The sequence below is a fragment of the Natrix helvetica genome (genome assembly GCF_964273705.1).
Source record: "Natrix helvetica genome assembly, chromosome: 1".
Classification (NCBI taxonomy): Eukaryota; Metazoa; Chordata; class Lepidosauria; order Squamata; family Natricidae; genus Natrix; species Natrix helvetica.
The window spans coordinates 343437016-343454732 of NC_138548.1; the positions used below are offsets into that span (position 1 = coordinate 343437016).

General features: G+C 40.5%; 1 protein-coding gene across 1 annotated transcript in view; it reads right to left on the reverse strand.

The window, feature by feature from the left end:
* LOC309400657 (L-amino-acid oxidase) overlaps positions 1–7983 on the reverse strand; it is a gene marked incomplete at its 3' end in the record, with an annotated part of 31323 nt that extends 23340 nt beyond the window's left edge. The window contains exon 1 of the mRNA XM_081969233.1: positions 7901–7983. Within this exon, the coding sequence (XP_081825359.1) occupies positions 7901–7913 (13 nt within the window). The 5' untranslated portion in view covers positions 7914–7983. The remainder of the gene's footprint in view (positions 1–7900) is intronic.
* Between the last annotated feature and the right edge of the window lie 9734 nt (positions 7984–17717).

A 17717-nucleotide genomic window follows, 5' to 3' on the forward strand; every position in this document is an offset into this window, starting at 1 on the left:
GGAAATATTTGATCACATAGACCAAAGACTGGAAAATATTATACAAAGGACAATGAGCAACGACCAGGACAACGAGGAAAGAATGGAGCCATCAGAAGAACTGAGAAACCAGAAAAAAAGAAGATAACAAAGAGGAGTTATTACCAAAATTAATAAAGATTAAGGAATTGAAACAGGGGGAAAAGACCTATAAAAGAAATGGGAGGAACAGGAAGATGCTTGGGGCGGAGGGAGATAGGGGTTAGAACAGATAGCCTTAAAACTAGACAAGAAAGGCATCGGCCAAGGGGCCAGAATTGGGTACTAAGCTGATGTCTCTGAAGGTATAAAAGGACGCCATTCCTTCCCCAAGGTGTGGCCTTCCTTACAGGCACCTTTTCTGTATGTCCATGGAATGGTCTACCCAGCCTTTTGCTTTGATCAAAAAGAAAGGTGATAATTTTTCCAAGTCTCTTCTCGGGTCTCTTTGGTGATTTCAGAAGAAACTCTCTTATACTACCACCTCTTACAATACTAGATAACAGTATCAACAGTAAAGTCCTTCACGTTTCTAGGTTCTATCATACCTCAAGACCCTAAAATGGACACCTAACATCAAAAACATCATCAAAAAAGCACAACAAAGAATGTTCTTTCTGCGCCAACTCAAGAAGCTCAAACTGCCCAAAGAGCTGCTGATTCAGTTCTACAGAGGAATCGTTGAGTCTGACATCATCTGTACCTCCATAACTGTCTGGATTGGCTCTGCAACCAAACAAGACAGACACAGACTTCAAAGGATGATCAGAACTGCAGAAAAAACAATTACTGCCAACCTGCCTTCCATTGAGGACCCGTACACTGCAACCTAGGAGGACATTTCTTCCAAGACTGTTTTAAAAAAGCGATGGCAATCTCTGTTTTCCAAGGAAATTGGTAAGGAAACGTAGCACTGTTTTCCATCTTTCTTGAGATGGGAGATAAGAGGAAAAGGCTACGTCAGCACTAGTACAGCTGTGGATGGCTTGAGGGTGTCCCTCTCATGGGTTAGACAGGAGAAGGTCATGTCATGGTGCTCTTTAAATTTGATTGTTTCCTTGCAAATGTTCCATTACCCAACTAGTTAACATCATCCTCTACAAGTAGTAGCAATGATGATGTTACCTATTTGGGTAATGAGATGTCTGCAAGAAAACAACCAAGCTCATAAACCACCTAGGACTCCATATGGGGACTTAGCAGGAAAAAAAAAAACATTGACCGGGAAGGTTGTGTCTGGATTAAGTACACCTAGGGTACTTAACCCCACAAAGACCAATCCTTCTCTCCATCAAACGAACTGGACAGTGGACCCATTGATTACATTATTTTAAAAAGATGAAATGGTCTGTTTTGTTTTTGTAAAAATTTTAATTCCAGTGGAATGTTTAAAAAATTGTGGCTATAATTATATTGGTCCAAGATTGGTTTGAATGGTTTGTCAATATGCTTAGTAAAAACAACCACGAAGACTCTGAAAGTAAAGACTAAAGCAAACGTTTTAGCATACACTTTCAAGAACTTCTGCAACAATGAGGAAGATGCAGAAAGTTCAGGACCTTGCTTCTTTTCCACCAGATGTTGCATTTCCTGAGTGGTGTACCATTTGAAGTAAGAAAGCCCATGCTGGAGAACAATAATGGGTCATTTAGTTCAGCAAACTGCAGCATATAGTAGGCAACCAGATGCAATCAGGACACTCGCTAAGGTGCTCACTAAGAAAGGATTTTTCGAAATGACCATCAGATCATTAGTATTTCTTATACAGTTTTTATATATACCCTGTTTCCCCCTCAAATAAGACCTCCCTGGATAATAAGCCAAATCAGGCTTTTGAGCACATGCGCTAAAAAAAGCCCTCCCCCCAAAATAAGCCCTCCATGAAAACATTGCAACACAGCAGCAGCCATGAGGTGACCACGCTCGCCTCCTCCTGCAGCTCAAAAATAATAAGACCTCCCCAAAAATAAGGTCAAGTACTTATTTCAGAGGTCAAAAGAAAATAAGACCCTGTCTTATTTTTGAGGAAATATGGTATATAGATTAACACGCTCTGATGCTGAGGAGTTAGACATTCTACTCCCCCTCCCCACCTGAAAAACACTCTGATGCTAAGGAGTTAGACTGAAGGAGAGGAGGGGAAAAGATAGGATAGGCTTCTGTAGGGCCAGCCTGAGGGAGAGAAGGGGGTAGGATAGGATCATTGGGGCCAACCTGAGGAAGATAAAGGGATAGGATAGGATAGGCTTCTGTGGGGCAAGGCTGAGGGAGAGAAGGGGAGAGGAGAGGCCGATCATAACTACTCATTAATTTTCAAGCTGTAAGTGTTGATTTATCAAGCCCAATCACATAGTTTCGTAGCGGAGCACGAGTATCCAGCTAGTAGTTAATATAAGCTTTTCCCCTACTTTTTAGAGGTAATAAATAGTCACTGTCTAGTAACAATTGATAAAAAATCTCCTTGATGAAGGTATGGATTTGCCCACAGAGATGGGTTCCTACCGATTTGGACCAGTTCAGATGAGTAGATAGTAACTTGGCCGGTTATGCCCCCGAACCAGTTCTATTGGCGGCAACGCATGCACAGAAGCATTTCTTTACTACTGTCCATGCGCGTGTGCGCGCAAAGCGTGTCCTGAGCTAACCGGCAGTAACAGAAGCCAGAACCCATCCTTGCTTACCCAGTCTCTTTATAAGATAAAGTTAAAGGCTTCATCAATTCGGTTCAATTATTGTATATTCCTATGTTGTTTACCTGGTTGAAATAAGGACTTTGTCACTGTCTTCTTTCAAAAACTGTTACTTTTTACTTTTAGCTTTTTCTGACAATCTCCCATTCAAGCACTACAGGTAGTCCTCATTGCTTCCTTAGCTTAATCCCCCAAAAGCTTGTTACATGATGATGGCTACAATTGTGGACTACTTCTAATTAAATTCTTGCCTGCTTAGCTTTGAGGAATCAGTCATGTTTAACACCTGCTGTGATAGTCCCTTTCAAAATGACTAAACTGTTGGGCACCCTTACCCATAATGCAATTAATTTCACAACTGCATTGATTGGGTGGAGAGAAAAGAGGGTTTAAATGTTTATTCTTTCCACTGAAAACCTCAGCACCACCTTTGTTGCTGCCCTGGTTCTCTAGAATATTTGGGGAAGAGGTATGGGCAGGGCACTAGGTGCTAGAAGGGGTATTATGGTGGTTATAGAACTTCTCCTTTTTGACTCTTGGCTGCATTTACTGGATTAAATGCATTCTGCAGAGGGAAGCAGCTTTTTCATTGCAAGGAAGCTTATGCTGGATCTCAGCTGTGACAAATATGTAAAAATATATGACGTAGTTACACAATTATCTTTTTTCGTAATTATTGTTGCACATGGATAAAATGCGGAACAATTACCCAAGAACAATAGTTTAAGGAATGGATTATTAAACACTTTATTTATCAACATCTACAAGGAGAACATTGAGGAATGCGGTGCCTCAGTGGCTAAGACACTTGTCCCAGCTTCTGCCAACCTAGCACTTCGAAAACATGTAAAAAATGCAAATAGAAAAATAGGAACCACCTTTGGTGGGAAGGTAACAGCGTTCCATGCACCTTGGCATTTAGTCATGCCTGTCACATGACCATAGAGATGTCTCTCGACAGCGCTGGCTTTTTGGCTTTGAAACAAAGATGAGCATCCACCCCCTAGAGTTGGGAATGACTAGCACATATGTGCAAGGGGAACCTTTTACCTTTTACAAGGAGATCAGGACTGCTACTTGCTAAAATATATTAACCTATTAGTAAGAATCATTCGTTTCTTAGAACTTTAGAGCCAACTTTTAGATGTATTTAGGAGAAAGTGCCTTAGCTGAGACGGAGGAATGAAAAAAAAGCCTTTTAAAATTTTAGAGAATATAATAGCAATGTTAATTGTATTTATAAACTTTGGTTCTTTATAATTGTTAGCTATCTTAAGTTTCATGCGTAGGCAGGTAGGAAATAAAGTATCAAAATTCTAAGGCTTTTTAATCTGCAGTACAAATATTGTACTATCTTGGTCTAACCCTGTGTTTCTCAATCTTGGCAATTTAAAGATGTCTGGATGTCAACTCCCAAAATTCCTCAACCAATAAGTCCAAACATCTAAAGTTGTCAAGATTAAAATTTTGGTCTAGCCTGCTTAAAGACTTGACACCCGCTCCTCTTTTTATGGGCGTGTAACCAGTGGTGGGATCCAGCTGGTTCGGGGCGGTTTGGGCAAACTTGTAATAAAAATTCTGGCTGGCCAGGACCACATGGCTTGAGTCCTGAACAGAAAAGGTGATCACATGCTTCAATGTTGATGGAGAAAAAAAGCTGGTTTTATGCCCTCTCTGGCCGTTGATCTTGATTTTGTATTCTGATTGGTTGTCAGACTCCCATGGAGCCATGCAGGGGCAACTCTCTGGGCTGCGGTTTGAATCCAGGTTTGGTTGAGTTCTCAGATGCCATGTGGGGAGTTGGGTAAAGGGCCAATATTATCATGCCTTAATCCCATCCCCCTGGAGCTGAAGGGGAGAACTCTTTATTATGTAAAGGGACTGGCTTGGCCTTCTTAATGGCCCATTGGTGGGGGCAGGAAGCTACAGGGAGCTATTTTCAATTTAAAATATGTTTCTTCCTTTTCACATCCATGGAAATATAATATTTTGCTTTTTCAATATTTCCTAGGATATTTCATTTTTCTGGGAGAGGGCTGAGTGATAACTTCCTACAATCCCTCCTTCCCCCCCCAAAAAAAACATGTGAGTGGAACGCACATGTTCTTGACAAAAGATTAAAATTAGTCAGATCAGGGAGACTTAATTTTTCTGGTGGAAAGGCATTGAGAGAGACAGCAGAAGGATCCCTTCAGTGGCTCCCAGAGAGCTTTCAACCATGAAGGTCTAGCAACCAGGGCACAATTTCTGAAAATTTTTTACAATATCCAATTTTCCATGCCAATTAATATCAGATATCAGTTTCTGCGAGCTTCCAGACAGGTTTCAAGCAAGCAGAAGTCCCAAAATTCTTCACAGCCACGTTTTTGCTTTAAGTTACAGACTGCCCATTTCGAAGGGATGGTTCTTGAACCTGCCCTAGCTCTTATTTTAGTGAGGCCAAATTGAGTTTAGCTAGTGTGCAATCCATCTTATTTAGTATTTTTAAAATTACACACAATGAGCCCAGTGACTCCTATTCATGAGACCACCAGTGCAACATATCCTGCTTTACTGGGCAACTGGGCAGCATCATTTTTTTGAGTCACAGTCAGGGCTTGAGTTTTGAAGATCCTTTCTGCTACTCTTCAAGTGGGGGAATTGCCTGAGGGGAATTGACCCTCCCCCATGGGATTAAAATGGAGATATCAAGGCTTAGGCTTTTGTGCCAGGGCAAAAATCAACCTAGGGGAAGCTTTGTGTGGAGGTAAATCAAGGGAGATAGTTTCAGTCTAATTCTGAATAGGTTCTCTCTCTCTCTCTCCCTCCCTCCCCCCTCTCTCTCCCTCCCTCCCTCCCCCACAGAAAAGGCATTGTTGGAGGATTAGAGGTAAGGGGTGGGGGGGTAGATAGCTTGCAGGCAGAGTTTGAAAAATAAAACCATCAGACTGGTAACATTATGGGGATATCACAGATGAGAAATGGGGTCTGGATTCACCTGCTTCAGGAAAGAGATGAACAGGTAAAATCATTTAAATATACAATAAATGCAAGGATGAAACTTTTCTTGTACACGAACTTAAAACATTCCATGGGTTGTTACTTTAAGGTACAGGGAAGGAAGGAAGGAAGGAAAAAAAATACTTCTCTTTACTCTGTTTTTGTTGGCCAAACAAACATAAAGACTCCCCTCCCCCTTCACTCAGTTTTCTGGGCCCAACAAACTGAGCAAGACAATTTCTGCCAGTTTACTCTTTTCTTTCTTTCAACAATTTAAAATTCTTGTCTTTTTGGATTGGAGACATTTTATAGTTACAATTACCTTGAGGGCGCACAAAGACTTAGACACACATATATACAAGGACAAGGAGAAAAAAAGAGGGGAAAAAAGAGAACTCTCAGGTTTACACATCCTAGTCATTCTCAGCACAAATCTGTTAAATTAGGAAGGCACAAATCTTAACAAACACACCACGTGGTTGCATAGAAGACAGAAAGAGACAAACAGACAAGAGAAAAAAAAAGAAACCCCAACATTTTCCTTTTCTTTTAAGTACCTTTATGTTGCAGAAAATGACAGGCTTTAGACTTCTCAGGATACAGGAAGAGTTTATTTGGCAGCCAGGTTCAGAAAGCTAGCCCATGGCTAACATTGCAAATTCTGAACAACCTTCATTGTCGAAGCACATGTTCTTATACATTCTCAAAAGCAGCACAACATGGAAATACTTAACTCATTTCTTATTGGTTATTTTGGAGGAAAAGCCTTATAAGTAGATGGGGGTCTTACTTCTCCTTTTGTTACAGGTATGGACTACGTGTCATTAACGAAGTTTATTTGAAACTTGTGGTTTTGGACTTTTGACATAGGTACGTTGGCTAGAACATCTTGTGGTTAGAGGTTGATGACATTTTCCTGTCCCTTTAAGCAAGCTTCTAACTGTCCCTTTTATGCCACGTTTTCATTCTTATATTTTAATCCATATTTTATTCTACTTTATTTATGTAGTCAAATTGGTTTTCCTGTATCATCTTTCAGCAAAGCCCATTTCTTACATATTTCTTGCTTTCCTTTTTTTCATACTGACCAGGACGGGCATCTGCTTTTCGACCCAGGCCCCCAACAGCTCCCCTAGGGGGGTTTCCATGGCTGCCCTTGAGCTAGCACTTCTCATGATCTCGCTCAGATGTGGGGCTCACTTCGTCCTAGCCAGGCTTGCTGCTTTGTATTCCCCGCTTCGAAATTCGCGTCCTTAGAGGACCTTTTTGCACCCTTTTTAAAGGGACTTTTTCTTGCCCTACAGAGGGAACTCTTCCACGCCCTACAGAGGGACTTTTCGCGCCCTATGGAGGGGCTTTTCGTGTTCCTCACCACAGGAACCTTCTACACAGGGTCTTTCGCGCCCTTACTTGCAGGGACTTTCCAACAGTTTTCGAGTCCTGGGGAAAGACTTGGGAGGACCAGCCATACAGCTACCCAGGAGGGGTTCTGTCATCAGCGGGTATGTGCACCTCCTCTTTTCCTCTCTCTTTACGCACAATGGACATTTGCTTTTTTGCTTTCACAGGACAAAAACAGCAGCAGCAACAACAACAAAAAATTCATTCACTTTTCCATCCATTTTCACACACACTACTCTCACACATGCAGGCATACACACATTTCCCATGCTTTAAAATTAAATTTTAGAGAATTAAAATTTAGAGGTACTCACCTTCTTTCCAGGCAGCCTTTGAGCTCAAACTCAAAAACCCTTTAAAACCTACATCCAAATAGTTAAGGTCCAGATAAAGTCCACCCACAGATTCAATGGGGTCTGTGCCAGCATGGGAGGTTTACCAGGGCCATATCCATTGGTTAGGCTAGCTTGGAGTCCCATCTGTGTCGCCAAGGAGCTATTCTCAATTTAAAACATATTTCTTCCTTTTCATATCCAGGGAAATATAATATTCTGCCTTTTCAATATTTCCTAGGATATTTAATTTTTCTGGGAGTGGGCTGGGTGATAACTTCCTACATTAGGAAGGACTTGTTAAATGGACACAAATGCCAAATTCAGTCTGAACATCTGGCTAACTGTGTGATGAACCAGTAATAAAAAAATGTCTAATCCAGCCTAAACATTCGCCTGACTATGCTTTGAGCCATAATATATTAAATAATACATTTCATTGAAGCAATAATTCAGTTAGTGAAGCAAAAAGGTACTTACAGAAGACATTCATCTTGTTGGCTTGCAGACTGTCAATGGCATTGCTTGGAAGATTTACTGATGCTACGTAAGGTGCTCAAAACACTTTGATTCACAGGTCAAGAGGATGCATTGGAGAATGCTTTTATAACCTGACCCCGCCTACACTTTTATCCTCTCCTCCCATTCTAATTATACATAAAACAAGGAACAAGGAAATAAACTCTTTTGGATTTACACCCATGAGAAACCCAAATGAAAGAAATATATCAGTTTAGGAATTTTAGATTCTGCTTATACATCTGGACCTACTTGTAAAATAAAAATAAGTTTCAGTTGATTTTCCTGTCATTTCATATCCAAATTCCTCTTGCAATAATCTAAATAGTTTTAAAAACTTGATTGAGCAAGCTGGCGAGCAATTCTGGGAGTGAAAAGTCCACACATTTTAAAGTTGCCAAGGTTGAAAAACACTGATCTATAGGAACCTTTCTCAACCTTTTTATCCTGGAGGAACCCTTATAATAAATTTCAAGTCTTAAGGAACCCCTACATAAAGATCACAAAAATATAAAAACATTGCAATACAGTTAACTTCTAACCTAGATAATACATGTTTTACAAGAGCATAGCAACAGGCTAGCAGCTAAGTTACAGCACTTAAAAATGTCCATCAAGGTGAGCAATAGCATAGTGTAATGTGCAAAGTTAAAAAAAATTACAGTATTTTTTTCTATCACAATCTCTTGTAGAATCTCTGGGTCTGAGGAATCCCAGTTGAGAAAGGATGCCGTATTAATATCCTACGAATTCCCTCAAACTCCCTCTTCAATTTTCAGATTGGGATTATTCGAAAGTAAATTTAGTATATTAATTAAGGTCAAAATTATACATCTGTTCCAACATACTCCAGATAGGCTTTTCAATCTTTAATATAGGAAATACAGAACAATTTTGGTTAAATTCTGATGTAATTCAAGAGAGGTCATACAATATATTTCTAACTGTGTCCATAGTGGGTTTTGGACTTAATTACTTGGATTCTTTAGAAAAATAGAGGTTATGCTGGTATATATGGTCAATCAGAAAAAAAATGAAAGCTGGAAAGATGAAAAAAATCCTGTTATTGTATTCTAGCTATAATTAATTATGTTATGTTTTGTTGTTTTATACACGAACGGTCTGTACACCGCCCCGAGTCCCTACGGGGAGAGGGGGCGGTCTATAAATTTAATAAAACCTAAACCTAAACCTTAATGGATAAAGAAAACCTTGCCAAAATGTTGGCATTTAAATTTAGAACAAAACCAGGCAGCTAAAACTCTACAGTATGATTTTTCCAAACCATTTATTTAATGCATTTAAAGAACAGAGCAGTTTGGCTTAGTTCTTAAATTCTTAAGACATCAGGTTAGAAAGTGGGAAACTGGGAGTCCCAATCTCACCTTAGGCACAAAGCCATCTGGATGAATTTGGGTCAGACTGTTTCAGCCCTAGGAAGAAGGCAATGGAAAACGATTTCTGAAAAGCCTTGCCAAAAAACTGCAGGGACTAGTCCAGATAGTCACTAGGAATTTGATTTATAGCACTTAAGATATCAGCAATCAAAATCAGGCCAAGAATGATTTCTGTTTTAATTGCTAGAAGATGGTCAGGTGTTTTTTGTTTTTAAATGTAAATTATTAGGAAATGATTGCCTTCTCCAGTAACTGTCTGTGGAGATTCTCAGTCATCTAGGTCATAGTGGTCCCAAAGGTGCTTTTTCAAGAGGCAACTGGACTTTCTTGTTTTTTCTTTGAAGAAGTTTTGCTTCTCATCGAAGAAGGTTCTTCATCTCCGACTGGATGGTGGGGAATGGAAGGATTTATATGCCTTGCAGGCAGCTGGTCGTTTGCGTGGGGCAGAAAACATCCTGCAGAAAGCACAGCTCCAACTTCTCAATGAAAGAATGCGTATTCCTTGTGGACAGCTGGTCATTTCTTTTAGAGAGTCATTGAGGCCATGGAGGTTTATCTGTGTCTTCAGGGTCACCCGAGTGGTGCAAATGGGTGTGGATCCTTCTTGGAACTGGTGAGAGGACTGTGCTATGGTATGTCTTGTTCTTTCCTTAAGAAGTTGGAGCTGTGCTTTCAGCAGGATGTTTTCTGCCCCATGCAAATGACTAGCTGTTTGCAAGGAATATAAATCCTTTCATTGCCCACCACCCGGCTAGAGCTGAAGAAGCTTCTTGGATGATAAGTGAAATTTCTTCAAAGAAAACTGGCAGATGAGATCTCACAACCACTGAACTATATCTTTCAGAGATCCTGGAGCACTGGGGAACTACCAGAGGACTGGAAAAGAGCTGATGTGGTTCCCATCTTCAAAAAAGAAAAAAATATATACCCAGGAAACTACAGAACCATCAGCCTGACCTCAATACCAGGGAAGATTCTGGAAAAAATAATCAAGCAACAAATTAGCGAACACCTAGAAGCAAACAAAGTAATAGCCAAAAGCCAACATGGGTTTGTCAAAAACAGATCATGCCAGACTAATCTTATTGCACTCTTTGATAATGTGACAAAATTGGTGGACCAGAGGAATGCCGTCGATATAGTTTACTTGGACTTCAGTAAGGCTTTTGATAAGGTAGACCATAACCTACTACTAGATAAAGTATGAGAATGTGGGTCAGATAGCATCACCACCAAATGGATTCGTAACCAACCACACTCAACGTGTCGTTCTCAATGGAACTGCATCTACATGGAGGGAGGTATGCAGTGGAGTACTCCAAGGCTCTGTTTTAGGCCCAGTACTCTTCAACATCTTCATCAATGATTTGGATGAGGGAATAAATGGGGAACTCATCAAATTTGCAGATACACCAAGCTGGCAGGAATAGCCAACACTCCAGAAGATAGGCTTAAGATACAGAAGGATCTTGACAAACTTGAACATTGGGCACTATCTAATAAAATGAAATTCAATGGTGAAAAGAGTAAGGTTCTACATTTAGGCAACAAAAATGGAATGCACAGGTACAGTATAGGTGGTACCTTGCTCAACAGTAGTAACTGTGAAAGGGATCTTGGAGTCCTAGTGGACAATAATAATAATAATAATAATAATAAGTTTGAATTTATTAGCCGCTCCCTTTCCAAGTAGGACTCGGGGCGGCGTACAATGGGGCATATAAAACACAGAAAATATATAAAACACATAGGCGTACATACAGAACATACATACAGATACACAAACACGGACTCGGAGGAGGTAAACAATTTACATCATATAGACAGTTAAAAGACCCGCATTAAAATACCCCAATTGTAAAAACCCGATATAAAATTAAGATTTAACGTTTAAAATACAATTTAAAAACAGTTAGGAGGAATAAGAATAATTACGATTGAGCCAGGCCAGATAATTGAAAGAGGTGGGTCTTCAGCTGTACACGGAAGGAGCGGAGATCGGAAGTAATCCTGATGTCACGGGGGAGGTCATTCCACAGGGCTGGGCCCACCACAGAGAAGGCTCTGCTCCTGGGTGTCGCCCCCCGGCACTGTTTGGCGGACGGCACCCGGAGAAGTCCCTCTCTGTGTGAGCGACAACCATTTAAATATGAGCCAGCAGTGTGCAGCAGCTGCCAAAAAAGCCAACACGGTTCTAGGCTGCATCAACAGAGGGATAGAATCAAGATCACGTGAAGTGTTAATACCACTTTATAATGCCTTGGTAAGGCCACACTTGGAATATTGCATTCAGTTCTGGTCGCCACGATGTAAAAAAGATGCGGAGACTCTAGAAAGAGTGCAGAGAAGAGCAACAAAGATGATTAGGGGACTGGAGACTAAAACATATGGACAACGGTTGCAGGAACTGGGTATGTCTAGTTTAATAGAAAGAAGGACTAGGGGAGACATGATAGCAGTGTTCCAATATCTCAGGGGTTGCCACAAAGAAGAGGGAGTCAAACTATTCTCCAAGGCACCTGAGGGTAGGACAAGAAGCAATGGGTGGAAACTAATCAAGGAGAGAAGCAACTTAGAACTGAGGTGAAATTTCCTGACAGTTTGAACAATTAATCAGTGGAACAGCTTGCCTCCAGAAGTTGTGAATGCCCCAACACTGGAAGTTTTGAAGAAGGTGTTGGATAGCCATTTGTCTGGAATGGTATAGGGTTTCCTTCCTAGGCAGTGGGTTGGACTAGAAGACCTCCAAGGTCCCTTTCAACTCTGCTATTGTATTTTATTGTATTGTAAAAAACAAGAGAGTCCAGTTGCCTCTTGACAAAGCATCTTTGGGACTTCTCCAGTAACCTTTGACTCAGTATTATAAAGTAAAGAATGACAATTAAAGAATGCCAATGTATCAGATCAGAATCATTCTACTATTCCCCTTGGGTATTATTTATCATGAGAGCATTGCTAAAGATGCTAACTCATAGGATTGCCTGGAAATTTCCCATCAAATACTCATCTGGCCTACTGATGCTTAGTTGTTTGAAGAAAAGCCAAGATCAACTCAGTGAACTATCTAAATCATGCAAATTTCATGAGACATCTTAATTGGTGAATAAATTACCTTGTTTGACAATTACCAGATATTTTACAGAGGCCTAATATAGCAAATGTTTACAGGAAGTTAGTTAAAGGAAATACAAACATAAAGGCATAATGTATCATATATATGTTACAAATACAAAGGCATAATGTGTGTGTGTGTGTGTGTGTGTGTTTTACAGGAAACAAAAGTTCATAGAACAACTTTCTACTAATTTTAGTATTCCAGTATATTATAGTCTTATTACAATTTCCCTTCAACGTAATAATGAATTTGAAATGCAGGGAGGGAAATTTTGTTGTTCCGTCACTACATTCAGTCACAACTCTTTGCGACCCCATGGACCATCGCACAACCCTCCCATCCTCCACTGTCCCCCAAAGCAATCTTAAATTCATACTCATTGCCTCAATGACACTATCTAACCACCTCATCCTCTGCTGTCCCCTTCTCCTTTTGCTTTCGTTTTGCATTTGAGCTTCAGCTTCAGTGTTTGTGCTTCCAAAGGACTGAGAGGGTTGATCTTTTCTTTAGGAAAGGAGGCAAATTAAGAAGGGGAAAAAACAAAAACCCAACGTGCTAACAGTGAAATCATTTCCCATGTGGAATGAATTCAGGGTGGGCTTGGTGCGTTCCAGGGGAGGCTAGATTGCCTTTGGTTGCCATGCAGTGGATACCTGGTTTGTTATCTTATTTTGTTTCAAAAATATCCTAAATCCACCTTTTCGCTCTCTTTGGAAAAGAAAGCAATGAAGTTCACTCAACCATCCATGTTAGGGGACCAAATGGCCGATAGAATTGAATGCCTTCGGATCACCTGCCCCCCCCTCCCCCGCCTTGGATACTTGAGCCAAGAGCGAATTTACAGCTTGTTAAATGAACCCTCGCCGGAACGAGAGGTTCAGCTGCGATATCTGCAGGGCTGCTGGCTTTCTTTGGCTCCGTCTTTCCTAAGTCGAGAGACGTTTCTCCCTTCCGAGCCTTTTTGCTAAATAAAAGAGAGCAACAGATCGTGAAGTAGAAATACTGTAGCTTTCTTTGGAAACGGAGGCTGCGCAATGGCGTTTGGGAGGAAGCTGAGTCTGGGGCGAGACATTTGAGATTTTAATGTTAAAAATTTCCGCTGGGAAGAGGAGAAATGGGTCAGATGGTTACTGGCGTTTGCTGCCGAAGTTTATAGCGAAGCCTGAAAGGGAGATTGGTCCCCTCCTCCCCAAAAGGATCATTGTCAGAAGTGGGATTTGAACCCACGCCTCCATTCGGAGACCAGAACACCCAACAACACTGGGAAGGAGAGAACCTTGAGTCTGGCGCCTTAGACCACTCGGCCATCCTGACATCTGGGAAAATAGATTCCTGAAAGTAATTACCTAATTGTTCCTATGCTAATTCATTTGTGTACGTGCTCCGTATCTCCTGTAATTTGGAGGCTCTCCCCTTCCTTTTTACAAGGCGTCGCCTTTTGAATATTACGGGGGGGGGGGGGGGGGGAAGGCAGCGTCAAACCAAACCCAGTAATTTCCTTGTGAAGAAAAAGGGGAAACGTGCAGCCTGGCTAACTGCTCTTTCCTCTTACTCAATGATAAATAATTGCAAAATCAAAATTATTTGTCAAATATTGAAGATGCTTGCAAAAATGTAAAACAAAGCCACTCTTTTTATGATTAGTATTGTTTAAAAACGTGGAGTGCATTGTTTTATTTAATAACTAATGATTGGTTTTATTTAAGTTAATAACTAATGGTTTAATATTACTGTTTTTACACAATGCAATTTCTCTAAATGTGTCCATTTTAATTTTTAATGCAGTAAATATTGATAAATATAACACATGAAGGTTCCTTTGGGGCCCTCCATCATTTTTAAAAGTGGGGTTTCTGAAAAATAAATAAATAAACACAGCTCTACATAAATATTTTGTGATGTCATTCTTTGCCGGAGTTGAAATTATAGCTGCACACCCTTGAATGGGTGAAGAGGCTCATATGTACCCCACTGTCCTCATTGCCAGTCTTTTTCCTGATAGAGTCCTTTTTTTAAAAAGTGATGGCAAACTCTGTTTTCCAAAGAAATGGGTGAGGAAACTTAGCACTGTTTTCCATCTTTTTTTGAGATGTGAAATAAGAGGAAAAGGCTATGCCAGCATTAGTACAGTTGTGGATGGCTTGAGGGTGTCCCTCTCAATTGGACATTCCTGTGTTATTTACCTGGCTGAAACACAGACTTTGTCACTGTCCTTTTACTTTTAGCTTTTTCTGACAATCTTCCATCCAAGTGCTACAGGTAGTCCTCATTGGTTGCTTAGCTTAATCCCCAAAAAGCTGTTGCATCTTGGATTTAAAGTTCCAACCTTCACATACCAGTCTGGCCTGCAGTCCTATCACCACATTTTGGGTTCAACAACCGGCCTGCATTTACAGCCATTTGCAGTGCCCTGTGGTCACCTGTTCACGATTTATGATGGTTTTGCCAGAAACCGGTGTTTACTATCAGTTTCTGGCAAAATCTGCTCCATAATGAATGAATCTGCTCACTTAACAACTATGGTGTTTACTTAAAGAACACTGCAAGAAGGTTCATAATATGGTGTCCCACTTTATGAGCCTTGATTTATGTTTGAAATTGTGGACTCAATGATGGCTAAAGTTGTGGATTACTTGTAATTAAATTATTGCCTGCTTAGCTTTGAGGAATCAGTCATGTTTAGCTACTGGTAGATGTTGGCACCTGCTGTGATAGTCCCTTTCAAAATGACTAAACTGTTGGGCACCCTTACCCATAATGCAATTAATTTCACAACTGCATTGATTGGGTGGAGAGAAAAGAGGGTTTAAATATTTATTCTTTCCACTGAAAACTTCAGCACCGTCATTGTTGCTGCCCTGGTTCTCTAGAATATTTGGGGAAGAGGTCTGGGCAGGGCATTAGGTGCTAGAAGGGGTATTATGGTGGTTATAGAACTCCTCCTTTTCAACTCTTGGCTGCATCTACTGGATTAAATGCATTCTGCAGAGGGAAGCAGCTTTTTCATTGCAAGGAAGCTTATGCTGGATCTCAGCTGTGACAAATATGTAAAAATATATGACATAGTTACACAATTATCTTTTTTTGTAATTATTGTTGCACATGGATAAAATGCGGAACAATTACCCAAGAACAATAGTTTAAGGAATGGATTATTAAACCCTTTATTTATCAACATCTACAAGGAGAACATTGAGGAACATCGAAAACATGTAAAAAATGAAAATAGAAAAATAGGAACCACCTTTGGTGGGAAGGTAACAGCGTTCCATGCACCTTGGCATTTAGTCATGCCGGCCACATGACCATGAAGATGTCTCTGGACAGTGCTGGCTTTTCGGCTTTGAAACAAAGATGAGCATCCACCCCCTAGAGTTGGGAATGACTAGCACATATGTGCAAGGGGAACCTTTTACCTTTTACAAGGAGATCAGGACTGCTACTTGCTAAAATATATTAACCTATTAGTAAGAATCATTCGTTTCTTAGAACTTTAGAGCCAACTTTTAGATGTATTTAGGAGAAAGTGCCTTAGCTGAGATGGAGGAATGAAAAAAAAAAGCCTTTTCAAATTTTAGAGAATATAATAGCAATGTTAATTGTATTTATAAACTTTGGTTCTTTATAATTGTTAGCTATTTTATGTTTCATGCGTAGGCAGGTAGGAAATAAAGTATCACAATTCTAACACTTCAATCTGCAGTACAAATATTGTACTATCTTGGTCTAACCCTGTGTTTCTCAATCTTGGCAATTTAAAGATGTCTGGATGTCAACTCCCAAAATTCCTCAACCAATAAGTCCAAACATCTAAAGTTGTCAAGATTAAAATTTTGGTCTAGCCTGTTTAAAGACCTGACACCCACCCCTCTTTTTATGGGCGTGTAACCAGTGGTGGGATCCAGCTGGTTCAGGGCGGTTTGGGCAAACTTTTAATAAAAATTCTGGCTGGCTAGGACCACATGGCTTGAGTCCTGAACAGAAAAGGTGATCACATGCTTCAATGTTGGTGGAGAAAAAAGCTGGTTTTATGCCCTCTCTGGCCTTTGATCTTGATCTTGTATTCTGATTGGTTGTCAGACTCCCATGGAGCCATGCAGGGGCAACTCTCTTGGCTGCGTTTTGAATCCAGGTTTGGTTGAGTTCTCAGATGCCATGTGGTGAGTTGGGTAAAGGGCAGTGGTGGGTTTCAAATTTTTTTAGAAACTCTTCTATAGGTGTGGCCTGCTTTGTGAGAATGGCTTGCCAGCCATGTGATTGAGTGGGCATGGCCAACTTATAAAATGTGGTGAAACTAACTTAACAATGCTCTTGCTTAGCAACCAAAATGTTGGCTCAGAAACTCTGGCATTTGAAGCACACAAGTCTTAAACTGTCAAGTTAGAAAACCCTTGCACCTCTAACGCTTTAGAAAAAAACCCCCATGGTTGTTCAAATGTGACAGCTTTAAGACTTGAGGACTTCAACTCCCAGAATTCCTCCTCTCGCTCTTCATCTTGATGATGTGCAGAAGGGCAGGGGGAGGGAGCTGGAACCTGTTCTAAACGGCACTGTAGATTTGTGGAACCTCTTCTATAGAAGAGGTTAGAACTGGCAAGAACCCACCCCTGGTAAAGGGCCAATATTATCATGCCTTAATCCCATCCCCCTGGAGCTGAAGGGGAGAACTCTTTATTATGTAAAGGGACTGGCTTGGCCTTCTTAATGGCCCATTGACAAAGTTGGTGGAGGCAGGAAGCTACAGGGAGCTATTTTCAATTTAAAATATGTTTCTTCCTTTTCACATCCAGGGAAATATAATATTTTGCCTTTTCAATATTTCCTAGTATATTTCATTTTTCTGGGAGAGGGCTGAGTGATAATTTCCTACAATCCCTCATTTTTCCCCCAAAACGTGAGTGGAACGAACATGTTCTTGACAAAAGATTAAAATTAGTCAGATCAGGGAGACTTAATTTTTCTGGTGGAAAGGCATTGAGAGAGACAGCAGAAGGATCCCTTCAGTGGTTCCTAGAGAGCTTTCAACCATGAAGGTCTAGCAACCAGGGCACAATTACTGATTTTTTTTATAGTATCTAATTTTCCATGCCAATTAATATCAGATATCAGTTTCTGTGAGCTTCCAGACAGGTTTCAAACAAGCAGAAGTCCCAAAATTCTTCACAGCCATGTTTTTGCTTTAAGTTACAGGCTGCCCCTTATGCTGGATCTCAACTGTGACAAATATGTAAAAATATGAGGTAGTTACACAACTATCTTCTTATGT